Source organism: Corythoichthys intestinalis, chromosome 9 (assembly GCF_030265065.1).
Source record: "Corythoichthys intestinalis isolate RoL2023-P3 chromosome 9, ASM3026506v1, whole genome shotgun sequence".
NCBI lineage: Eukaryota > Metazoa > Chordata > Actinopteri > Syngnathiformes > Syngnathidae > Corythoichthys > Corythoichthys intestinalis.
Window position 1 is genome coordinate 17663377 of NC_080403.1, and position 27726 is coordinate 17691102.

The window sequence follows — 27726 nt, forward strand, 5'->3', positions numbered from 1 at the left end:
TTTTAAACAATGATGTCTTAGTCTATTACCAACAGTTACCTTGTAAATGGTGGTCTCAGCTCTTTTCAGCTTATTGACCAGCTTCCTCCTGTGTAGTTCTTGGCTAATTCCTCACCATTCTTAGGATCATTGAGACCCTACGAAGTAAATCTTGCATGGAGCCCCAGTTCGAGAGAGATTGACAGTCATGTTTAGCTCTCGTTCATTTTCTAATAATTGCTCCAACAGTGGATCTTATATCACCAAGCTGCTTGGCAATTGCCCTGTAAATCTTTCCAACTTTGTAGAGGTCTACAATTCTGTCTTTGATGTCTTTGGAGAGCTCTTTCAGGGTGTGTGGGGTGGACAGGTGTTTATATGCAGCTAACCGGCTCAAACAGGTTAAAAAGTCACACCTATTTAGGAGAATAAGTGGAGTGGAGGTGGACTTTTTAAAGGCAACTAACAGGTCTTTGAAGCTCACAATTCTAGCTAATAGACATTTGTTCAAATACTTATTTACAGCAGTACAATTAGGATTGGGCTCATTTGAAATTGAACGATTCCGGTTTCATGTTTCAATTCCGGTTCGGAATAATTCTCGATTACGATTCTTTTAAGAGGCAGGGTCAAAAAAAAAAAAAAAAGGCAGGGTCAAAAAATCTATAGTTTAAACATTTATTAGTTCATATTAATGTCTTAACTTCTTGATTTTTAAAATATTATATGGATTTAAAATGTATTATTATTATTTATTATTAATACAATTAATATGAAATTTATGAATTATATGAACTTCTCTCAGGGTTATTTTTAAATTGTATATAAATATCAGTCTTTAAACTTGAATGACGTTTCTTTCCACAGCAGTGCACTTTCATAAAGATGTTTGTTTTTCAAAAGGTCACGTAGAAAACACCGTATTTACCGTATTTTTCGGACTACAAGTCGGACCTGAATATAAGTCCTACCAGCCATAAAATGCCCAACGAAGAGAAAAAAAACATGCATAAGTCGCACCGGAGTATAAGTCGCATTTTAGGGAAAATTTACTTGATAAAATCCAACACATAGAAGATGTCATCTTGAAAGGCAATTTAATATAAAAATACAATGGAGAACAACATGATGAATAAGTGTACAGTGTACAGTGCGTGAACAATGAAATCCGAATATACTGTCCTCACCAGGATGCTACGGTTCGGTCCTGGCTATACAGCGAGCTAAACTCCCAAATCACGATGCTTGACGTCCGTATAATTTGCTGAATCAATTTCACCCACGATACCAAACCGGTTCGCATCAATGTAAATAAATCATAATTAGGTGCTATTACAGCCATGACAAAAACGGTTAGCATGGATTAGCACATCGTTCAAACAACCACACAACTGGCTCTAAGTGTCCGATCACGGGTGGAAAACACACAACAACAACAGAAAAGATGATACACACAGGCGTTCCCTCTGTAGAGTTATTTTACAAGCATAAACAATGAACGTACGTTCACAGCCGTGTCTCTCTCTCTCTCTCTCTCTCTCTCACCCACTCACTCAGAGACAATGAGTAGCTGTCCATCTTCTTCTGCCGTTTGAGCGCTCTTCTTCGCGTAAATAAGTGCAAGTGCGCCCCCATGTGGGAGTGAAAGCGCCACAAACTAAAAGCATGCATTTCAATTTAAAAAAAGTCAATAATACAATTGAACACACATTGCCAAAGGCAGAACGCGAACGTGGCCATAGCTATTGAGAGTTATTCAGATAACTATAGCATAAAGAACATGCTAACAAGTTTACCAAACCATCTGTGTCACTCCAAAACACCAAAATAACATGTGAAATGATATCATAATGTGTTAATAATTTCACACATAAGTCGCTCCTGAGTATAAGTCGCACCCCCAGCCAAACTATGAAAAAAACTGCGATTTATAGTCCGAAAAATATGGTACTTATATTCTTTTGTCATACATGTACCTCAGCTGGGAGCTACAACGAAGCATTAGTATAAATTCCTCTATTTATTATAATTTGATGTAGATGAGGCAAAATAATAAGTTTTCCTTATTTGTAAAACTGATTCTGTTGTGTTTACAGACACATGCAATGTTTATGTTGTGACAATACCAGTTAGGCCAGTGAGTGGCGCTGTAGGAGTGTGTACGTATAATGCGGAGAAGAAGAGATCTGTCATATTTGTGTGTGTTCTCAGTTCTTTTTTCTTTATGCAGCACCTGATTGAGCCAGATTGGCGGGGTAATGCGACACACCTGTGCTTGATTAGGAAAGCTCAGTATTTAAGGAAGCCTGTCACCATATGCAGGTGTCGGACTATTGCTTGCTACTTGCCTTGCTTACCGCCTCGTCAGCCTTCGAGTTTCCCGACGTTCTACGGTCGTATTTTGGTTTGGTCATCTTTACGTTAGTGCTCTTTTGGGCTTTGTAGTTAGATTCTTGTACTCTGTTATATTCATGCATTCTAGCGTGCTCTCTTAGTTGTACTTGTTAAACTCGCGTTTGTTAGCGTGCTCTCTTAGTTGTACTTGTTAAACTCGCGTTTTTTTAGCGTGCTCTCTTAGTTGTACTTGTTAAACTCGCGTTTGTTAGCGTGCTCTCTTAGTTGTACTTGTTAAACTCGCGTTTGTTAGCGTGCTCTCTTAGTTGTACTTGTTAAACTCGCGTTTGTTAGCGTGCTCCCTTTGTTGTACTTGTTAAACTTGCGTTTGTTAGCGTGCTCCCTTTGTTGTACTTTTTAAATACAAACATTTACTCTACTGATCTCCTGGTCTGTGTTTTGGATCCACATTAACGGCTTGCCGTTCATAACAAGATCAGAGCATCTGGGTAGGATGCTTTGTGATGTGATTTCACTGCTACGAGTTCATTAAAAAAGTAATCGAATGCTTTATATGGTTGCCTCTTTCTAAATAAACAACACAACAGATTCAAAAACAAAAATCCTTTTAATACTGTTGATTTTAACGGTGGCGTCTACTGCTTTAAGATGGCAGTTGTTTACTAAACACAGCGAGTCTGTCATTTAGCATCTAGTTCTATATACCTGATATCGACTATAGCCCGACGTAATAATACGACTTATTCTCGTTCTATTTTCTATCCATCTATCCAACATCTACTGCTTAATCCGAGGTCGGTTCACGGGAACAGCAGAAGACAGACCTAATGTATTGTTTTACTTACCTGGTTCTGACGGTGCAGCGTGTCAACTACGTAGCACTCAGCTAGCTTTGCACTTGGCACTTAGGCTTTATTGCATGAAGCCGGTCGTGCATAATTGGTCGTGCAGCCATCTTTGCATGATATAGTTGTTTCAAATGCTGCACTGAGCTGACTGGTCTTTTTTTTTTTGGAAAGTTAAGCCAAACTTTCGAGCGCCCCAGCACCGTGTCCGTGGTTGTAATCAAGTTGCAGTGCACAAACATGCGCTTCTTGTGGCTTTTTCTTCGTGGTTTTCGGCAGCATTTGTTTTCCGCTCGGCGGTCAGGGCATCGAAACATGGAATCGAAATTTTAAAATTCAAACGGTTCCAGGAGAACCGGAGTCTTGGAACCGGGTCCCATCGGTGCTCAATGCTCGATGCCCAACCCTAAGTATAATACAAATACATTGTGAAAAACTCATACACTGTGATTTTGGGATTTTTTATTTTAGAGTGTCCCTCACATTTGACAAGCACCTATCATGAAAATTTAAAACCCACCCATCATTTTTAAGTGGGAGAACTGTGTACCACAGTGTGTATATATATATATATATATATATATATGTATACATATATAGCCCTGCAACATGAAGCAATTGTCAGAGAATCCCAAAATTTGAAAAATAAGGTCTCAATGGAACCTTTTTTTTTTTTTTTTTGTGTAAAAATGAAAAATCAAAATGAATATGTGTAATAAGCGCTCTAATATCTATAACCCTTGCTAAATGTTGCATAAAAGTTGCATTATTACGTAGGGCTAATTTAGCTGAAGAAGCATCTACGTACTTTATCTAAGAGCGTTGCCGCCTCCGTTGGGCTAATATAGATGAATAAGCAGCTACGTACTTTACGTAAGAGCGTTGCCACCTCTGTTAAAATCAACAATAATGAAGGCATCTTGTGAATTAAAATCGGTTTTACAAATAAGGAAATCCTTAATATTTTGCCTCATCTGCATCAAATTATTATCCATAGAATTATTTATACTAATGATTCGTAAAGTAAAGTGAGTAGCGGTTTACAGCTTCATTACCCCTACGTTATATAACGACTTCTTTCTCGTAGCAATAGTACGACTTTAATCTCGTAGTCCTTTTATTTTATTTTATTTTTTATTCGGCCCTTATACCCCATCATAAATGTAGACCGTACGTCCCGAAATATTCCATTAGCCTCGTTAATTAAATATTTCAAATAGATCTTTGTTATGATTCTTCCTGGAAAAAACAGATGTTGTTAAAAAGAATTCTCATTTGTAATGAAATGAAGCAATTTTGCTGCGGCACGGCATGGTGGGGCTGTCAAACTCAGATGCAGCCCAACAGCACCACAGCTTAAAAAAATCCTAGGGGGAACCCCGATCATTTGATACATTTGGCAATAAAAGGGTTAAATATATGCATGGTGGTTTTAAGTGGGGTCATATGCCGTCTCCGTCCTTTGATTTTTGCCTGTTCATTGATTTTGTTTGTTGTTTTGAGAAGTTAGAAAAAAAAATGGTAGAATACATGCTAATGAAAACACGGGTCATAAACTCAAACTGTTTCTTCCACTATTGTTTGGCAGTCATACTGGTGCATCATGGGTCATGAATAAATCACTTTATTATTCATTAATCATTCAGTAACCATTCCGCCATTTGATTTTTTTCTTTTTTTTTTACAAGAGGGGTCATTACCATCAGCTGCATATTCTTTTTTTTTGTTCATACTGTTGCATCGTGGGTCATAAAGCAACCATGACATTTACTTTGGAAATTTGCAATAATTTTACCATTGTGAGTTATTAATCCTTCTCCCATTTTATCTTTTGACATCAGGGTCATCAAATCCAGATATACAGGACAATTTACACTTGGTTTTATAGTGGGTCATAAATTAATAATCACATTCAATTTGAATATACACTCTCTTTGCCCACAGAAAAACACATTTGTCAGCTCTCACCTGCATACTAGCCAATCAGAAGTCCACACTTTTTATTTTTTATTTTTAACCATTTTAGTATGACTATCAGCCGCCCACTTTGCAGAGGACGCGTTGCAAATGCTGGCGAAAGTACACTATGTCCCGTCGCTGTTGTCGTCAGAAATGTAACTGTGGATATGTGAGTGACTTGGCCGAAGCAGCTGGCGTACCCACGTCATCATTCACGGGCTAATTGCCCCTCGGGCCGAGCCTAGCGTGGAAAAACACGGCGAATTGAAGGCGTCAGGTACACTAGGAAAACTTTGATAGGAGAATTTCCGAGCATCCGTGCTTTAGCCGTGAGCGGGATAATCCCATTATGCCTTAGGATACTGGGAGAGCGGCACAACTCACTTGAAAATAAACTGTTTGGTGAGGCGTAACATTTCAAGCTGCAAGACATAACATCCCGACTCTAACACCAAATGAATTAGAACATTTTTCGGGCCACACAACACATAGAATATTGCACGTTACGTCCAATAATTTTCTTGCCGGGCTCTTGCAGCTCATCTCGGGTGTTTTGGAGATTATGCTGTTTTTCATTAGTCTGTCAGCTTTCATTATGACATGAGAAAATCAAATTAGTTTGGTGTATCTGACAGTTTTTCCAAACTAATTTATTCTGTCAAGATAAATGCAGCAGATGGTGTTTGTGGGAGAGCTTGCTCTTCCATCTGAGTACTTAGGTAAAGTCGAGATCCTTCATGTTTTGGATTAAAATGCTCATTGTTGATTTTTACTGTCTTGTTTTAAAAGGTTATTACCGTAATTCCCCGAATACAACGCACACCCTTGTATAACGCGCACCCAAAATTTACCTGTAAAATCTAGGGAAAATTCTTGTACTCGTGTATAATGCGCACCCTAATTTTACCACCATTTTCTGTGGTAAAATTGCTCATAGTATAATAATTTCCACAAAGTAAGCAGTCAACGTTTTGTTACCGGCATCCCCAAGGGGCCGCCGTCCCGTTTGAATATGACCGGCATTGCCAATTTAGCGTGGAAGAAGCGGGCGAGCAAAGGGGCAGAGAGACAGAGCAGGTGTTGCAGAGAGTTGCGCGGAGAGCATGGTGTTAATCGGCTGTGTCCCCCACTGGTTTCATTTTGTTGTCAATAAAGTATCCGGCAAAGCCATCCAACACGTCTTAAGTGTTTTTATACAACTCGCCTGCACCTGCACTGGACGAAACGACGACGAACGAGCCACATAAATCACCGGTCCACTCCCAACTACGGTCCGGAGTTGAAAGCACCGTAACTTACCAAAACTGCAGAATGGTAACAATTTATACGAAACAGATCGCCGTATAAGTTCTCTTCGAGACAACATGGCCGTGTCACTAAGCCGGCATGTTGCGATAACAAGGTAAGAAAAATGTAAATAATAGACAAATAGTACAACAAAAGCATTTTAATTTTATTAGATGTGAAAAATATCATGAAAACAATTGTTTACAACATTAAAGTTGATTATTATATCACTGTCCTTCAGATCAGGTAATATTGTGCTGCTCCATGCTGACATTGGAACATGAATCATGATGAATCTTTCTGTTTCCATCCCCGTACCTGTGTATTACACGCACCCCATGATTTTACAAATGCATTTTGGGAGGAAAAGTGCGCGTTATAGTTGGGGAATTACGGTAAACTGATTTTTTTTTTTGTCTTTAATTTTTCCTAAAATGTTTGGAAGTCAGAAACCACTACCTTGTGGGACTCCACTGTTCAAGAAAAATGCCCGAAAAATGAATGAATTGTGGGGATTCATCGCAATGGATTTTTTTCATCCACACAGCACAGCCCACACGCTTTGACCGATTCACAATTTTCCAACTTTTAAACAATAAAAAAAATCACGTGATGTGTGCTCTCTTTGGATTCCGCCCCTTATGATCTTATCAAAAACGGTGTCCAGTGTCACATAAAATATCAGCAAAAAGTGTTTTTGTAAAAAAAAAAAAAAAAAAAAAAAAAAAAAAACGGAATTGCCCCAAAATCAACAGGAACTGACCAGAAACGAAGAGGAAGTGGTTAAGAAATGCCCTGAAATGAACAGAAGTGACCCAAAATCAACAAGAAGTGACTGAGAAATGCCCCAAAATCATCAGGAAGTGACCCAAAGTCAATATGATGTGACACATAAGTACTCTAAAATTAACAAGGAAGTGATCCAAAATTAAAGCATTGCCTGTCATTGAAGAAAGATATTCATTTCGTTTAAAGTGGGAGGAATGGCTATGAATGCTCATCTTTTAATGACATTGACCGCGCTAGACGTCCAATTCAGTTTGACCGTGAGGGGCAAATTAACACATTCTTATTCGTACCTATAACGCCCCGTCTAATGGTGTCAATGGAACCCAATGGGTTAAAAGGACGTGACCTGAAAATGCCCCAAGATCAATAAAATGTGACTGAAAATCATTGGATTTAAAAAGATAAACTTCACATCTTACACAAAGTCAAAAAAGTCACCCACATACAATAAAAACTACAAGAAGAATTTTCATCATTTTATTTCCCAATCCACTCTATTTAGTCTGCCATGGAATTCATTTTGGGGCAGGAGGAGTGGGAGGATTTTAATCAACAGCTTGAGAGGCGTCCGTGTATAAAAGCTGCAGTGACACCAGCCATAAACTAATGACCTACACACAGTATCAGAAAGCATGGCAAAGACTTTCATTATCTGGAGCAATACAACACTAGTTGACTGAGTGCTGGTGATTGAAATCCAGTCACTGAATGAGTTTTGGGCACAACATTTGACAGAAGTGGCTGAATAGTGACAACACTGCATCCAATCTGGAGTGTTTTATTGTAAAATAATACAAACAGATTGAACACAAAAACTTGAGTCCTAGTCCATCTTGTGCCTGATATGATTTGTGTAGTTAGTGTTGGATGATTATCCCGCGCCTGAATTGTGATGTCATACTTCAATATTAACCCAAACAAAGCCATTTAATAGATTATTTGATAATAAACCCCTAAAGACCTGCAACATGAAGCAATCATCAGAGAATCCCAAAACTTGAAAAATAAGGTCTTAATGAAATAATGAATAAAAAGAAATGTCAAAATGAATATGTGTAATAAGCGCTCTAATATCTATAACCCTAGCTTAATCCTGTTTTTTTTTTCCTCATGGAACCTGCAGATGCATGTGTTGACTTGCATTCATATTTTTTTTTTTTCCAAAGAGAAATATCAAAATTCTGAATTACTCTCAAAATCATGAAATTTTAGGTGTATCAAATGTGATACATTTGGCAATAGGTTGTTTTTTAGGGGGAGGGACTTACACAGCTTTACTATGAAATTTGACTTTGAAAAACGATAAGGGGGTTAATTTTCATTTATTTAAGACAAAGCATTAAGTAAGAGTCTGTGACTGGCCATCAAGACGTCCGTCAAAATGGACTATGACATGCAGTCAATGCTAACCTCTGGTCCGCACATGAGGTTCTGGGAGAAATTGCGGTTTTCTGTTAAAACTACCTGTGTCATTTTACTGATCTTACTTTAAAAAAGTAATTAATTACAGTTACAAATTACTTCTCCCAAAAAGTAATTTAGTGACTCAGTCACCTGAATGTAAGAGTAATTAGTTACCTGGCAAAGTAACTGGTGTTACTTTTCTTTTGTTGTTGTTGTTGTTGTTTTTTCATTCCCAAAAACAAAACAAACAAAAAAAACATAGGTCACACTATGTAAAGTTCAAAAGGTTTTTAGGACAATTGGCTCTAGGCCAATTCTTTACCCTAAACTTAACCAGACACAGGGGTATTGCGGATCTTGCGATAACTTGATAGTAAACTTTGCTATGTTTGGAAGTCATTTAATAGTGTGAATCAACCATTAAAGTTGTTAAAATTGCTCCCGCTATTGCATTAGTTCCCTTCTGTCTACTTTCGACATGTAAAAGTTTTAAAACGGTTTCATCCTTTAAAAATAGATTCAAGTCAAGATTTTACCAATTTAGCATTATTTTTAGATAAAAAGTTACTTAGGTTCGCTAGGAAAGTTCTCTACAACAGAGCCTTCTTGAGAAGTCTACTGCTTTAAGATGGTGGCTGTTTATTAATGCCGACGAGTCTATCATTTCACATCTCGTTCTCTATACATGTGCTAACGCCGTGGAGTCTGTCATTTCGCATCTAGTTCTATATACATGTGATATGTACCTTAGCATCATGTGGGCGTAGTTTCTAGGCTATCGGCTACAGTCAGGTATTATTAGAGCCACCTAGCATCGCGTTTGCAACGGCGTGACGACTCTCTTCCCTCCTCCCCACTCACGCTCTACTCTCTCCATGAGTCTGTGTCTCTCAGACTTTTCTCGCGTCATTCAACCAACGTAGTAACGCATTGTAACGCACGCCTATACATTCTCAGTAAAGGTAAGGGCTTTGCAAAGTTGAGAAAAGTAATTAATTAGATTACTCACTCCTGAGAAAAATAACGCCGTTAGTAATGCGGTTATACTCTAACGTCGTTATTAAAAACATTGCTGCCAGCCCTCCATCTAGCGCCGCTAGTGGAACTAAAAGATGAGCAATCAAAGCCAGTCCTCCCATTAAATTTGATGTCTATTGCTGTCAATGGCAGTGAATGAGTTAAAGAATGGGGGAAAAAGTAGAAGCAAACTTTTGTTTCTGTCTATTTGTGCTTTTACTTATTTTTTCTTAGTCTTTTATTTTTTTTACATGGTAATGTGCACTTTCAGATTTGTTTTTCAAATGTAATGTGCGTTATAAACAGGGGTGCACTTATTTTTTTGCCCAGGTTCTCAGAGGAGGACCTGGAGACGTGACTTGGTCCTCATTGAGCTTGAGGGCCGACCCGCCTGATGCGATAAAATTATGACAAGCTTTACTTAGAGCCAATTACCTTTCATTAATTATATTAACAATTAATGCTTGATTATCAAATGGCACAACAAAATTGCCATTACTCTGAAGTGAAATGTAAAGAAATAAACATAAAAGCACTAATTCAAAGTAAAGGGCATTATGCAGCTCCCACATTAACTCCAAGCCTTTGTAAAAGTGGGATGTCCTCCTCATAAGAGCTCATTGAACGTGCATGTTAACTTTGTGAAATGCGAGCAAAAACATGTTTTTCAGTGCATGGCGCTGTTCTTCATTAACTTTATTCCGCCACTTGTCCATAGGGCGAGTGGGGTCCTGATAGTTTGCTAAATTGCCACACGCTGTTTTTTTTCATGCTTTTCAAAGTTTGGATGGCTGGAATTCTTTGACCCTACAAAAAATGCGCTGCTCTTATCAGCAACATTGGGATTGTCACGGCAAATTTTGTACCACATTTCCGTGCGAGCATCATTTGCTTCTAGCCATGGTACCTCCTGAAGCCACTTTTCAGCAAAAGTCCTTTTTTCGGTAGCTCCGGGGATGTCTCTGTCGTCTGTCTGTCTTTTGACAGGGGTGGGGGAACACGGAAATAATTACTCAGTGGGGCCTGCCTCTTTGACATTTTGAGAAGTGATTTTCTCGTGTCCGCCGCAAATACAGTGGTCAGCCATCGGTACGCAAAAGCGTATGGAAACCGTTGAGGGCCAGCGCGTTTGTTTATGTCCAGTACGCATGCGCGCATGCGGACCACTTATGTGCACCCCTGGTTATAAATGTATTAACATTAGAGATGTCCCAAGCCGATATTTGGATCGGATCGGACGCCAATATGGGCAAAAAACGCATCGGTATTGGATTGGCCAACACAGAAAAATCCCGATCCAGACTTCCGATCCAGTTTTTTCTAAAGGCCGGTCCGGGTTTTCCAGTGCACCGATTTACATTATCCATTCCAGTTTTTGCTTTGGTTTCCCTAAAATCCGGTCCGCATTTTACGGCACACCTTCAACACACTACATTTACAACACCGTCTCCCAATTTACCGAGAGACTTTATCGGTAAAAATGTCAGCTGTGTGGGATCATTTCACCTTAAAGGACAACAAAGACGAAGAGGCAGAGTGCAACATATGCCACAATAAAGTCAAGTGTCGTGGTAAAGCTGTAAGAAGTTTTAATACAACCAACCTAATCAAGCATTTAGCGAAAAGTATGTTAAGAAAACCGAAGACAAAAAGAAAAGGTCCTACGCAACTAACACTGGCAGAAACTTTTGCTATGCGTGACAAACTGGCACTCGACAGTCCCAAAGCCCAGGGAATAACATGAGTCATTGCCGAAGAATTCATTCTGGATGACGAGCCATTATCTCTCGTGAGTAAAGACGCACCATCCAACACAGGAAATTATGGAATAACGGGAGCAATTTTAACAACTTTAACAGTTGATTCGCAAAATTAAATGAATTGAATGTAGTTTAAAGCTGCTGATACAGAATGGGGACTTGAGTATTTTATTTACTGTTTTAAAATGTTAACTTGATATTGAAATAGTCGTTTATTTAAACCTGAGAGGCTATTTATACAATTTTTGTAACTCATGCATGAAACATTAAAAGCATCTAATAGCTTGGGGGGTTTGTGGGATTTTCCACTGACGTTGTTTGTGTGTTTTGCTTTTTTAAGACAGTTTACAATATTATTTGCACGTTTTACTGACTGACTATGCCATTTCTGTTTGTTATTTATAATGTTTTGTGTTTGTCACTGAATAAACAGGTCAGTTTCTTGTTACCAACCGTTGTGTGTTATTCAAACTCACCTAATTCACCTGGCTAGTTGTTATCTAGAGTACTAAAACCTTTTTCAATATGAGTCTGACAACTAAGTAAGGAGGCTAAATAACTTTAAACTTTAACACATGCTAAGATAGGCCGGTATCTGTATCGGCCAGTATCGGATCGGAAGTGCAAAACAATATCGGTATCGGATCGGAAGTGCAAAAACCTGGATCGGGACATCCCTAATTAATATTGTTATTATTATTCTGATACATATTCAGCAGATACGCCACAGAAGCAACCATTCAATAATATATGTTTATTATCCATCAGAGTCTTACTCGCACTAGCACTGTTATTGGCTAACAGACAATCCATGTTACAAACTATGTCCTGATTTGAGTTTTGCCTCGTTATGTTGTCTCGGAAACCAATAAAAATTGAGTCAATATTTTTAGGACCGTTGGCTCATCAGTCAAAGTGAAAGCAAGGCAATTTCAGACTTACCCGGACTGCACAATCTCCAAACTCAAGTACTCATTTGACTATAGAGGAGCAAATTACTGGAGTCAACAGCATGGCGCGGCATTACAATCAGCCAATTCTCCAAACGCAGCGGATACGTTTCCATTCAAGGTCTTTTATGACAAAGAAACACAACCCAGAGGAGCTTTGCTATGAAGAGGTCTTTCATCATTAATAGAATATTAGCCCACATAAAGGTAAATGAAGGAAGGATTGTGTTTTCCCCGCCATAGGGCCTGTAAAGTGCACAGAGGTTAATTGTCAGATCCAAGGGTAGATTTGCATCAGTATTTGCCAAGAGAAAAGGTTTCTTTCCAGGGGATGGATCACTATCTTCTTACTGTTTCCCCCGCTCTGATTAATCTTAATGAATTATGCAAATAACCTTTATCTCAAATGATTTAGCGATGTTTCTGTATTGTTTTATTAATGCACTTTTGAATTACTCTGTATAATCATCAAGCCTTTCCCGCCGCCTGTTTGTAATTCATCGCCGGCTCTTTATTAAATCCGTAGCGGTCTCGGGTGGCTCGCATGCAGGAATGAGAAATTAGTCATTACTGTAATTTAATGATTTCTAACCAAACAAGCTGGATCGCTAAACACCATCCCGTGCTCCCTCGCTCCCACCCTCACTCCTCCTCTTCAGCGCAGTCCAGTGGGTTGGATTTTTGGGAGTGAGCGTTCATACATTTTTTTTACCTAATTAATTATGTTTGAAATCAGGATCTTTCTGCAGTGAATGTTCATGTTTCAATTACAGATAGAAAGTTAAAGCGGTTCTTCGAGAGTTGAGACTTAATGAAGCTTACCTAAGCATGAGTTGGGGGTCCAAATTTGATATTTTGGCAAGATGTGTTGCACATTTGGGGGATTCGGATACAGTATGCTTGTCTTGAAAGATATACGCTGGATGGGTGGATGGATGGATGAATGGATGAGGCAGTTACCATGGCAACTTGACTTGCGATGGTGTGGAAACGCAGTCCTCAGCAATGAGTCAAAAGAGTGACATCAGGTTTTCATTAGATTCTTTTGCTATCTGGAAATGAGATTAGGAGGAATTCTTGGTCTGATTTTCATGTTAGTTAGTTGTTCACATAACAATAGAACTTATTAAGTCACCCACGACTACTCTTAATCCATTGTCACTCCAACCATTCATCCAGATACTGTATGTTCTTTCATTAGATCAAGCACTAACATTAACTAATCCAGGGGTTTTCAACCCAGTCCTCAAGGCACACTGTGGGTCCTGGTTTTTGTTCCAGCCGATCCAGCAGAGACAGTTGAACCAATGAGGCTTCTGCTAAAACAAGCCACACCTGACTGCAATCAACTGATTGCACTTGTAAAACACCAGATTGGGGAAAAAGTGTTGTCATCTTGTTTGGTAAGAATGAAATCCTGCACCCACAGTGTGCCTTAGTGGAATAGGTTGGGGACCCCTGACAATCCATCCATGCTTATTTTCCATTGATTATTTTTCTATTGATCTCCAACCATCAGAGCATTCTGTTGTTTCAGCTCATTTGTCAGTCTTAGTTTAAAACAATTATTTACTCAATTATATGTTTCTCCCCTTCCCCATTCATCCATCCATCTGTCCATCCAACCACTCATGTGCTTATAGATCTATTGCCCTACATTTTGTCTGTCAATTAATCCGTCCACCATTTTCTCTGTTCATCCATCCACCGGTCTGTTAGATGATCTATCCATCCATCCGTCTACCCACCCAAACATCCATATTTCATCTAGACATCTAATCAATAGAATCTATTCATATTTTCCCTCCAGTCCATCCAAAATCCAACCATCCACTTATAAATCACTTACACTTGGCAATTTTTCCACTAACTCTTCCATCTATCCATTCATCCAGTTGATCACTAATCAATAATTTCTGTTTGTTGCTTTCCTCCAGTTCTTTGAAAATCCATCCTTCCATGAGTACATTTTCCATCCAGTCTACTTTATTATCCACCCATTGATATGGGTGGTTAGAAATCCATTTCGTTTTGACCAGTCAGAATGAATTGATCGTCTCGCGCCGTCAGTGGCAGCCAATGAGTTAACATAGACACTATTCTATTGTAAAATTGTAGTCTAGCAAAAATTGTGGTTGGAACCTGTTGGTTCCATTATAAAACAGCGACAAATATTTCAAACAATATCTTGATTCTTGGTGGGAGCATATCGATAACCTGGCACCCAAAGTATCGTGATAAATCACTACATCGATATGTATATTGTCACACTCCTACCCACTTACCAGTCCAGTTTTTCCTCAGCAAATCCATTCATCCATCCACCAACTCATCAACATACTTTTCCTTCAGTCCATCATCATACATCCACACATCTGTCCCACAAATTCCTTCTTTTCCTCCAGTCCATTTTTTAAATCTACTCTACCACTACATCAGTCCATTCATCCCTATATTTAAATCACCATGCAACCATTCATCATAATCTCTTCATATGTTAGTTTAGTAATCCGGCTAGCCATTCATCACATTTTCATAATCAGAAAAACTATCCATCCGTTTTATAACTATTCTTTCTTCATACAGTACATTTATCTGTTTGCTCATTATAGCCAAACATCTTCCCAATGTTCGCATCCCATCCAACCATTTTCTTCCTATCATGGTGGTATGAAAAAGTATCTGAACCTTATGGAATTTCTCACATTTCTTCATAAAATCACCATCAAATGTGATCTGATCTTTGTCAAAATCATACAGATGAAAAAACAGTGTCCGCCCAAACATTTATAGGTTTTCATATTTGAATGAGAATAGTATGCAAACAATGACAGATGGAGGAAAAATAAGTAAGTGAACCATCACAGTTAATATTTTGTGGCCCCCCCTTTGGCAGCAATAACTTCAACCAGACGCTTCCTATAGCTGCAGATCAGTCGCACATCGACCAGGACTAATCTTGGCCTATTCTTCTCTTCAAAACTGCTGTAATCCAGTCAGATTCCAGGGGTGTGTGACATGAGTTCCTGTTTTAAGGTCATGCCACAGCATCTCGATGGGGTTCTAGTATGGACTTTGACTTGGCCACTCCAGAACGTGTATTTTGTTCCTCTGATACCATTCTGAAACTGATTTACTTCTGTGTTTTGGATCATTGTCTTGTTTCAGCATCCATCCTCTTTTTAGCTTCAACTGTCTGACAGACGGCCTCAGGTTTTCCTGCAAAACATCCTGATAAACTTTTGAATTCATTCTTCCATTAATGATTGCAAGTTGTCCAGGCCCTAAGGCAGCAAAACAGCCCCAAATCATGATCCTCGCTCCACCGTGCTTCACGGTGGGGATGAGGTGTTGATGCTGGTGAGCTGTTCCATTTTTACTCCACACATAACGTTTTGTGTTACTCCCAAACAATTCGAACTTTGTTTCATCAGTTTACGAAATATTTTGCCAAAATCTCTGTGTGGAGTGTCCTAGTGCCTTTTTGCAGACATTTAATGAGCAACAATGCTTTTTTAGACATCAGTGGTTTCCTCCGTGGAGTCCTCCCATGAACACCATTCTTGGCCATAGTTTTACATGTAGTTAATGTGTGCACATAGATATTGGACCTTGCCAGTGATTTCTTCAAGTCTTTAAAAGTCACTCTAGGGTCCTTTTTTACCTCTCTGAGTATTCTGCGCTGAACTCTTGGCGTCATCCTTGGTAGATGAGACACTCCTTGAGAGAGAAGCAACAGTGCCAAACTCTCTCCATTTGTAGACAACTTCTCCGACTGCCGATTGATGAACATCCAGACTTTTAGAGATGGTTTTGTATCCTTTCCCAGCTTTATACAAATCAACAATCCTTGACCGCAGGTTTTCAGACAGCTCTTTTGACTGAGCCATGATGCATGTCAGACAATGCTTTTCATCAAGCCAATTCTTACCATGTGTGTGTTTTATAGTGAGCAGGGCAGCTTTAAACCACCCATCAGTGACTGGGCACACACCTGACTTAAATTGTTAGGTAAAAATTGTTTTACATTGCTCTTTAAGTCTCCTTAGGCAAAGAGTTCACTTACTCATCCCCCCCCCCCCCCCCTTGTGTCATTGTTTGCATGCTGTCCTCATGAAAATATGAAAACCTATAAATATTTGGGTGGTAGTTAAAGCAGACACAGTTTTTTCATCTGTGTGATTTTGACAAAGATCAGATCACATTTGATGGAGATTTTATGCAGAAATGTGAGAAATTCCAAAAGGTTCAGATACTTTTTCATACCACTGTATCGTTCTTGCCCACCAGTCGCTCCCATCGATCGATCTGGTCGTTCATCCATCATTCAACTCACTTGTCCTACACCTCCAAGCTGACACTTTTATTGTCTTTGGACCGACAACTTTTGGCGATGGTGAGACGCAGCGCCCGTTGGGAAATCATTTGGATCCAAAACAACAAAGACGAAAAACCTCTTTGTAGACATCCGGATGAATTATTTCAACTACAGCTCAAAACAAACACAAGGCTTATGAGATGAAGACTACTGGTTGGAAGCTAATCAAATAGGAATCGAGGTGTTTCAGGGTGAGAAATAATTATCACTCTCTCTCTGGGCCGGATTTGGGATGGATTTCTCCCTATTTACTTTTCAGTAGAGAAAAACATAACCTTCAAAAAGTGCTTGAAATGTGGCGACCAAATCCAAACATCATCCATTAAGTTTTTATTTATTGATATAATACTGACATTTGTAATCGATGGTGGTTGTCAGGCTTTCAAAACAACAGGTACATTTCGTTTACGTTTTGGCAAAAAAACAAAAACAATGTTTTTATCGTAGCGCTGCCACCATTTCTACAAGTCTTTGCAAAGACGACTTGATCTCCTAACAACTGGATGAAACATAATGTAGCGTCTTCATAAGGCTAAAAGGAATGAAAATGCTTATCTCACTTGATCTTCAACACAAATATGCATTGAGAGTCTTGGGATCTCTACGCGGTGAGAAGAAACACAAAGGTAATCACATCACATTTTTCTTCTGACGTTTTTTTTCTTTCCTTTTTTTTTTTGTCTGCGTCATTATAATCCACAGTCTTTTCAGCTAATAAATATCTTCATGTTGGAGTCCTCTGGTCCACAGGCGTCAAACTATATTACAAAGAGACATTTGGTGGAGAGTCAAGTTACTGATGACGCTAAAATTGGGAAACACTGCCTTATTTGAAGCCCCATTTCACTGTCCTTTTTTCAGGGACTGGCCGTGACCAAAGTTCTTATTGGTCTCTCGTCTCTGACAATGCTAAGAAAAAAGAAAGTTATATCCGAGTGTCCTACTGTGAAATTAACGACGTCTGGCCCCAAACAGACGACTATCGTGTGACCTAGAAAGAGAGTGAAAGGAGAGAAGAGTTAGAAGGGATTGCTCATAAACAACAGTCCATAAAATGTATAATAAAGTGTGTCTCTGCACCATCAATCATATGTGAAAGTGAACACTGCCTTCTTCAAATGGAAGCTGCTTGTATCGATTGTGTTCGGCTTTGTTTGTTTGTTTGTTTCGTTTTGCTCTAACACCAATATTTAACCCTGAGGCAATCGTTTTAAAATCACACAAATAAATATACAGTTGTTACATGTCTGTTTTTTAATTGATTCAGAATGTAGCCTAGCTTCACGTAATTTACTAGTGCTGCTTTTGGATAGATTCCCTCCAGCCATGTTGCCCACAGGAGAAATGTTTAGCTAATTTTCCATTGAACATTGCTGACTCAGTTTGGGATAGGCAGTTTTCTACTCCAGAATAACACTGCTTGAAGCAAGTTATGCTCAAGCTAATCATGAAATTTGAGCAATGGTTCCCCACTTACGGTCAAAGTCAGCTAAAGACTCATTATCAGATCTCTAAACGGTTATGCTTAGCAATTACCTTCTGTTGTGAGGTTTGTTTCAAATGATTTTTCCACAGCATTCTGGTCGGAAAATCGGAAAAACTATTAAACGTGCAATATTTATAATGGCCAATACTGTTCAATACTAGTTTATAGTTTTGACAGGAAACTGAGAAAAGGGCGGTTAAATACCTGATAAATTGCTTGGTTCATAAAATGTTTTAGCCTGTATCCTTCATTTTCTGAACATGATCTAATCACCTGTTTTCACTGTGAATTTAGTTCAACATTGCGAAACCGCTAACAAACATTTTTAAGGGCTTTTGAAAAAGCTTCCATGTTTTATTCATTTTTTTTCCTCATGAAAATAATATGACCTAGCAGCCCTAAAATAACCCAAAGGCCCAAAGGCAATCAGTTTGCAATCATCGTAAGGGAGAAGAAAAAAAATCCACTTGACATTTGACTAGACTGGAATGGAGAGATACTCCGGAACATTTGATATCATGATGTTTGGCGGAGGAGGAATTTGTGATTTATGCAACAAATTGCGTTGACTAGTGAGTTTATGATCAGTTCAATATCATTATCCTAAAACTGCCATCAACTAATTTTATTAATTAAAAGAAGTTGTTATCTTTGATGAACAGAAACCTTTCATGGAAGGGTATGGTGTAACGTGTCATGATCTGCGTTTGTAGACTTTTGCATTGCTTTGAATTTACAGTGGGGCAAATAAGTATTTAGTCAACCACTAATTGTGCAAGTTCTCCCACTTGAAAATATTAAGACAGGCCTGTAATTGTCAACATGGTTAAACCTCAACCATGACAGACAGAATGTGGAAAAAAAAACAGAAAATCACATTGTTTGGTTTTTAAATAATTTATTTGCAAATTGTGGTGGAAAATAAGTATTTGGTCAATACCAAAAGTTAATCTCAATACTTTGTTATGTACCCTTTGTTGGCAATAACGGAGGCCAAACGTTTTCTGTAACTCTTCACAAGCTTTTCACATACTGTTGCTGGTATTTTGGCCCATTCCTCCATGCAGATCTCCTCCAGAGCATTGATGTTTTGGGGCTGTCGTTGGCCAACACGGACTTTCAACTCCCTCCACAGATTTTCTATGGGGTTGAGATCTGGAGACTGGCTAGGCCACTCCAGGACCTTGAAATGCTTGTTACGAAGCCACTCCTTTGTTGCCCTGGCTGTGTGTTTGGGATCATTGTCATGCTGAAAGATCCAGCCACGTCTCATCTTCAATGACCTTGCTGATGGAAGGAGATTTTCATTCAAAATCTCTCGATACATGGTCCCATTCATTCTTTCCTTTACACAGATCAGTTGTCCTGGTCCCTTTGCAGAAAACAGCCCCAAATCATGATGCTTCCACCCCCACGCTTCACAGTGGGTGTGGTGCAATTCAGTATTATTTTCGTCCAAACAAGAGAACCTGTGTTTCTACAAAAAAGTTCTATTTTGGTTTCGTCTGACCATAACACATTCTACTAGTCCTCTTCTGGATCATCCAAATGCTCTCTAGTGAACCGCAGACGGGCCTGGACGTGTACTTTCTTCAGCAGGGGAACATGTCCGGCAGTGCAGGATTTGAGTCCCTGGCGGCGCATTGTGTTACTGATAGTAGCCTGTGTAACTGTGGTCCCAGCTCTCTGTAGGTCATTCACTAGGTCCCCGCGTATGGTTCTGAGATTTTTGCTCCCCGTTCTTGTTATCATTTTGACGCCACGGGGTGAGGAGGGAGTTGAAAGTCTGTGTTGCCCAACGACAGCCCCAAATTATCACTGCTCTAGAGGAGATCTGCATGGAGGAATGGGCCAAAATACCAACAACAGTGTGTGAAAAGCTTGTGAAGAGGTACATAAAACGTTTGGCCGCCGTTATTGCCAACAAAGGGTACACAACAATGTATTGAGATAAACTTTTGGTATAGACGAAATACTTATTTTCCACCATGATTTGTGAATAAATTCTTTAAAAATTAAACAATGTGATTTTCTGTTTTTTTTCTTCCACATTCTGTCTCTCATAGTTGAGGTTTACCCATGTTGACAATTACAGGCCTCTCTAATATTTTCAAGTGGGAGAACTTGCACAATTAGTGGTTGACTAAATACTTATTTGCCCCACTGTACTTTTGTTTTATGTTATGTCTGGTTTCCCAATGGCTCCTGTTCCTGTCTTGTCAACTCGTTAACATCTCCACCTGCTCTGTGTCAGCCACTCAAACTCCCTTCAGCCAACTGTCCCCTGGGTGATTATTCACTGCCGTCTTCCTCCCAGTCAAAATGGATTGGACGCCTAGCGCCAGCAATGGCAGCCAATGAGTTAAGTTGGCAGAAATGTGATAATTATGACTGTAAGGCTTTTATTAACAATACTTAAATACAAAAAGGCACAGTTTTGGAATATAGTTTTAACAGCAAAAAAAAAAAAAACAACAACAACAAAAAAACTAAATAAAAAAACAAAAATACAATGCGATTAGTGCAATGGTAGCGAGTTTGGACAGCTTTGTTCACATATTGACCATAAGATGTCGACACTGTGTTTTCAACTGAACCTGGTTAATACTTTCATTAAAATATCTCAATTTTCTATACTTCCTTTTGTAGCACTGATTTAGCCTGGTGGGGGCAAGAAAAGCCGGCGACCCACTAGGCTTATAAAGTACTAATTGAAACCCTGCAACCATTTATAGGGCAAGTTAATATTTTTGGTAAATAAAAAGAACTTAAATATGATCAATTATAATTAATTATATTTATTATGAATCTGTATTGTGTATTTTTTTTTATTATTTATGTGTATATTTTTTTGAATAAATACATTTATGAATTAATGAAATGTTACTAAATAAAGGCCTCAAACACTAGTGAGTTTTATGTCATAGTAATTAACTCATTGCCTACCATTAACAAGAATAGACATCCAATGCATTTATCTGATTCGCTGCCAACCCTCCCAGTCAAAATAGATTGGAACATGCCGTAAATGACAGCCTAGAGTTAAATGTATAAGGGTTAAGGGACCCAAGGTTACTTCCATGTCATGATGTTCAAAATTTTTGATAACCAATCCTTCAATACAGCAAACCCGTTTCACGCAGGACTGACATTCCAGACCCATCTGCGAAGAAAATCCACAATTACGGGGGAGGGCGGGGGGCACATTGTAGCATGACCATGATAGGCGAACCTCTGCTTCATTCCACAGATTTGATCCTTTTGCTGCATTCACAGTGCACACAAGAAACACCTGCCAAACGTGGGCCCTTTCCAAGGTGCATTCTCCGCCATCTGGCACCTCCGGATGTCTTTTGCTGTATAAGGATTCATTTGGCAGCCAGAGAAAGCAGACATAATACCACAGTTTATACCTTCCATACATAAGCAAGGGGGATTATCGGGATTCATGAAGGTTTTTACGAGGCTGCTGTTTGTACTGCTCTTAAACCTTACATAAATATTAAAATTCAACCTGTTTTGATATACATTTCAAACACACTAAAATGTGACACATACACTAAAAAAACATTTTTTAAAAATTAATATATAATTAAAGTAAATTTATGTTTGTGTACACTGAGGCTGTTTAAGATCAAATTTTATTTGTGTCAACTGAAACATATTTCTATCACATCAACCTATGGCGAAAAACACACACATGGCTGAAAAAGCAGTTTCTGCTCTTGCACCCCTCTTTAAAATATACTGGTGTACTTTACTTGGCCAAAATAACTGTTGTGTTTGATAGAACAATATGCCTATATGCTGCCATAGCAGTTTCATGGCTCATTATGCCCCCGGACTATTTTTAATTTGTCTTTATCCTGGAGATCCGCTTTTGCAGACACTGTGCAACCACTTTTATTTCAACCCAGCCTTAAAAAGGTAAATAATTAAATTTATTGTTCGAAATATCTATCATTTTTAGCTTAAAATCATTAATTTGTGTCTAATATTTAGTTAAAAAAAAAATTCACTCGTATATTTTAAACTTTTAAACAAATTACGTCACAATAAAAAACAATAGTGTCTGTAAATAGGTCACGGATATCTACCTCATAACTATCGCTTAACTGTATGTTTTTTGTTACTGTCGCATTTTCCCCGATATTTTGTAGGATAGACTGTATAACCGATCCAAACAAAGAAATAAAAATGTATAAAAGGGTCAATATTTGAAAAAGAAAATCTCGACTACTCCTGTTTGTCTGCGACCCTTGTCATATTACCCATAAAATCCCCACAAAGTCTCTCTGCGGCCATTCAAAGCTATGTCTTGACACTCGGTGATACATGCTAGATGGGGTTTTTGGATCGAAACGAAGTAGGTACGCGATAATATCTCATTAAAATCAGCGTGTCTTTAATGATGCTGGCTCATGCTCGCACCTCGAGTTACCCGAAAGCCACAAAAAGACGTACATTGCAGTCCAACGCTAGCGCAAGAATTATGGACATAGCATACTAACTGACTAGCGTGTGATCCATTATCTTTTCGACCGTTGTTGCTGTTTGGATTGCTTATTATGGGATGATATTGATGTATTAGATACATTAGATGCTTAAATCATAAAGCCTAGGCTTAGAGGCTAAATACAATAAATAGATAGTGTTATGTACTCACATTTATATGTCCCCCTTATGCATATGGAGCCTTTTATTCTCAGTATCTCTCATTCACATTCTTTAATCATAATTGATAAAGTATTTTAAAAGCCCACTTCAAAAATGAAAATATTATGGGATTGGAATTTAACCCCTAAAATTCCCATGGATTTTTTTTTTTCTTTGCACTGATTAAAATCAAGCCAAATTAAAAAAAACTGTAGTAAAGTTATCATTAACTATACAGCTAACTCCCCATTTAGCCATGTTTATTTACAAAATAAAACTCAGGGCTAAATTAAATCTTCATTTACTCCCACACCAATTTCCTTTATAGTTGTACATCAGACCACATGTCTGAGTGCGTGCATATTGATTATCAAAGACTTGAGTTGACAAAGGGGTATCATCTTGAAGTGTTGGTTATTTATTATGTACCGGGATGGGTGTCATCTTGAAGTGTTGGTTATTTATTATGTACCAGGATGGGTGTCCAAAACCTTTTTTTACTCACCTGATTTGACCTACTTTTAAGGTGTAAAAAAATGCCCTGTTAGAAAAAAATTTCTTCCCCCAGAAAATAGAGATTTTAAGCTTACCAATTATATATATATATATATATATATATATATATATATATATATATATATATATATATATATATATATATATATATATATATATATATATATATATATATATATATATATACTAGTGGTGTCAAACGATTAAAATTTTTAATCGAGTTAATTACAGCTTAAAAATTAATTAATCGTAATTAATCGCAATTAATCACAATTCAAACCATCTATAAAATATGCCATATTTTTCTGTAAATTATTGTTGGAATGGAAAGATAAGACACAAGATGGATATATACATTCAACATACGGTACATAAGTATTGTATTTCTTTATTAAAACAATAAATCAACAAGATGGCATTACCATTATTAACATTCTGTTAAAGTGATCCATGGATAGAAAGACTTGTAGTTCTTAAAAGACAAGTTATAGAAATTTTATATCAAAACACTTCTTCATGTTTTCGTTTTAATAAAATTTGTAAACTTTTCAATCAAAAAATAAACTAGTAGCCCGCCATTGTTGATGTCAATAATTACTTACACAATGTTCATGGGTGCTGAAGCCTATAAAATCAGTCGCACCCAAGTGCCAGCAGAGGGCGGCAAAACTCCGAAAAACACAACAAGTACACCTTTCACTGTGCTCTCATTTTAATCTGTTTGAGCGGGGCATTTGTGCGTTAATTGCGTCAAATATTTTAACGGGATTAATTTAAAAAATTAATTACCGCTCGTTAACGCGATAATTTTGACAGCCCTAATATATACTAGTATATATAGGACAATTTTGAAATTTGGCCAAAGTGGGGGTCTTAGAGCGGAACTTCAAGTCACCTGAGTGTTTTCCGCTCTAAATATAATCAAAGCCTTACTTGTTGAAGGCAATGCATGAAATTAGCTCTGCAGTTCCGGCTGTGTAAATATTTATTGTTGTTACAGTAACAGATGCTGCCCTTCTGAAGGCAATGCATGTTTCTGCCGTAGTGTGATCATCCAAAGCACAAGACAGAGATTGCTGTGTTGGGAGGCGCCATCTCATTTTCACTTTGGGAACGGTGCGAAAAAAAAAAGAGATGATTTTTTTTTTTCTCCTCCAGCTACACTTGCGACAGAAGGCGGGAGACGCAGCAGAGGCGAGACCCGGCGCGATGGGGGTGTCGTGGGTGTCGCTGTGAGGGTTATCGGTGAGTAATCACACAAAGGGGAAGGGCTGAGAAGACGAAAAAGCTCTTCAGGGTTTGACGCGTCTAAGCTGCTTTGGGAGCACACAAAACACTTTGGACCAGTGGAGATTCAAAGTCTTGACAAACGTCCAACTCAGCATAGGTGACAAAAGTACTGACACTTCTACTGAAGTACAGATAACTGTGTAAGAAAATCAGAATCTAAAATATGCGGGTTCCAAGTCTTGTTGACAAACACCCAACTCACCAGCAGTGACACTGTCTTTTAATACTGTTAAATATTGTCTGAACGTCTCAATTTATATCGCCAATATAAGCCTCCAGCTAAGACTTAATAGGCTATAAAAAGAATCAATGGTGAAAACAAGTATTTTCACTAGCAATTCATCATATGAATGTCACCTCCAAACATGCACACATGAGATCCATTTATTTATTTTATTTTAAAGCGAGACAGATAGAAGAAAAACAATTGCACATTGTGGGATGGTCACAGTCTTTACCTGGTGAGATCATTCAATACCAGCGTAACATTCCAAATGGATTAGGATGATTAATGTCGCCATTGACAGTGAATTAGTTAATCAGAGTTTGTTTTCAGAAAATTGAGTGAAGATAAGACAAACACATTTGTGTTAAACAAGCAGAGGATCTAAGATTGAACCCTGTGGAACACATTTGATATTCTTTAGTCATTAACTAAACTACACTTGGAAAAAAATAATCATGTTAACTAAAGGTTTTAAGTAGACTTAAGTGGAATTCTTACGTTCTATTGAGTAACTTGTTATTTTGTAGTATTCCTAGCTCGTGTTATCAAGTTAATATTGTGAAGTTGATTAGATGAATTAATTTGCATGATCAAGAATATAAGTAAAGTAAGTAAACTGAAATTGAAACGATAAGCTACATGAACTTCACCTTAGACTCCCTCCTGATGCCTTCAAAAGAGCAATCAGTGAGGTTGTTTAGCTCAGTTATCTGTGCACTCCGCTGCTATAGTGGTGACCTGCATTCAATTCCTGGTTGGAGTAACTTATACAGTATTATACTGTATATATATATATAAAAGAATAACATTTCTTAGTAATAAATTTTTAATGTAATTTTTTACTAATTATATTTTATACAGTGATACCTCGACATACTTCGACACATTAGCTTTTCGACATCTGACGTATAATTTAAATCACCATTTGTGTCTACATCCGACGACATGCTCGAAATACGACGATTTATGACAGCAGCAGTTTCTTTGTTTTCCCGCAAGACGGTCTCACGGCAGATTTTCTTGTGAAAGAAATCAACATGGGTTCCAAGAATGTTAGTGCAGGTGGTGAAAAAAGGAAAAGGTGAGGCTTACCATTGAAATATATGAGCATGGTGTGTGCATCCGTGAACAGGTTTGACAATACGGTCGTAGAATGTCTAAAATTTCAATGGTCCTCCTCTGACCTATGTTCGGCAGTCTTTAAAAATTAAGGTCCATCCATCGATCCATCCATCATCTACCGGCTACTCCGGATTCGGGTGACAATTATTATTATTGTAACAAAATAAAAATCACCAGCTTTGTCAGGTTTTTAATAATTTATTTTAGAACTTGTGCAACACAATACGCCTACTGTCCGCCGCAGCTCAACAAAGTGAAGGTAAAAAGTCCTCCCTCACTCACTGGTACGTCAGCCACGCTGTGTGTTCAGGTACACCACGCAAAACACATCCGCCACATTAGAACCCGATTCGTTACATTATTATAGGTATTATTATTATTACTATGTGTCATTGCTATTTGCAATAGTACCAGCAGTATTTATTAAGGATTTAGGGTAGGTTTTCTGGCTGTGGAATGAATTAATGGAATTATAATGTATTCATTCATTCATTCATTCATCTTCCATGCCGCTTTTCCTCACGAGGGTCGCGGAGGTGCTGGAGCCTATCCCAGCTAACTACGGGCAGTAGGTTTCTTATGGCAAAATCCTGCTCGACATAAGACCATTTTGACTTATAAACAAGATCCTGGAAAGAATTAACTTCGTTTGAAGAGGTACCACTATATATAATTAAATAAATACATTTAAAAAATAAAAGAGGAATTTATTAATAATGTCCTTTTTTTTTATTCTTATCCCCCCAACCCCCAGTTTTCCTCTATTCCTTTTCATTTCATTTGGTGTATTTTTATGTTTTTTCAAATTAGGATTTTTCCATTTCGAGTTGTAATTTTTCAGTTTGAGTTTGAATTTTCCATTAATTATAATTATTTTTATGTGATTATGTGTTTCCCCCAATGCATTTTGATGAATATTTTTCATTCACTAACACTAATGACAACAGAAGTCAAAATGGATTTGATGTCTATTGCTGTCAATGGCAGCCAGTGAATTAAATTTAAATTCAGGCATCAAAGGGTTAACCGATAACTTATGTTCTTTAATTATTATTTTTTTAGTTTTAGCTTTTGATCAAAACTTGTAAATTCATGTGTAATTGGTTGACTTGAAATATCAAGTTCTGCCATTTTATTTTATTTCTTCTTACAGAGTAAACCTAAAATGTGGGTTTCTTCAACTGGAACTCATTAGCATCCATTGACTGCAGCACACATCCAATCCATTCACTGCCATCCCTCCCAGTTCATCACGTGCAAGCACATTTGTTTATGAAATAAAACCAGAAAGTTTCAACATGAAAAGTCACCTAAGCTCAGGATGATCTTGCTTCCAAGGTGTGAGCGCGTGCACCAAAAAGGCCCCTAGTTGCCTTCACTTCTTGTTAATATTCCTTCCGAACCCAAGGCAGGTGTGAGAGTGTTGGGGGCACTATTTTTTTTTTTCATCACTTAATAGCGAAAAGCAATCATTTGGGAGCATCCACACTCGGTGAGCGTCATCATTGCAGTTGTCAAGTGGGAAGAACTTGAAACGTCTTTGGCCTTCTGTGCTCTGATTGATAGGGAGCGAGCAGTAGGACATGACATCATTGCCGGCGGGACTGAGAATGATGCACAAAGCAGGCGGGAAGAAGGAAAATGTTGCTTTGAGAACATTCCATAGTGATTCTTTTACATTAGGTAAACGGTTAATTTTGGGCGAGC

At 38.1% G+C, this 27726-nt stretch overlaps 1 protein-coding gene across 3 annotated transcripts in view; it reads right to left on the reverse strand.

The window, feature by feature from the left end:
• Positions 1-27726, reverse strand: part of tafa3a (TAFA chemokine like family member 3a) — a 219731-nt gene that overhangs the window by 28187 nt on the left and 163818 nt on the right. The window contains exon 5 of one of the 3 annotated variants that reach the window (XM_057847171.1): positions 16617-17714. The exons of the other annotated variants lie outside the window; for them this stretch is intronic. Coding sequence (XP_057703154.1) covers positions 17703-17714 — 12 coding nt within the window. The 3' untranslated portion in view covers positions 16617-17702. Of the gene's footprint in view, positions 1-16616; positions 17715-27726 lie in introns of those variants that run through there. 3 annotated transcript variants of the gene reach the window in all.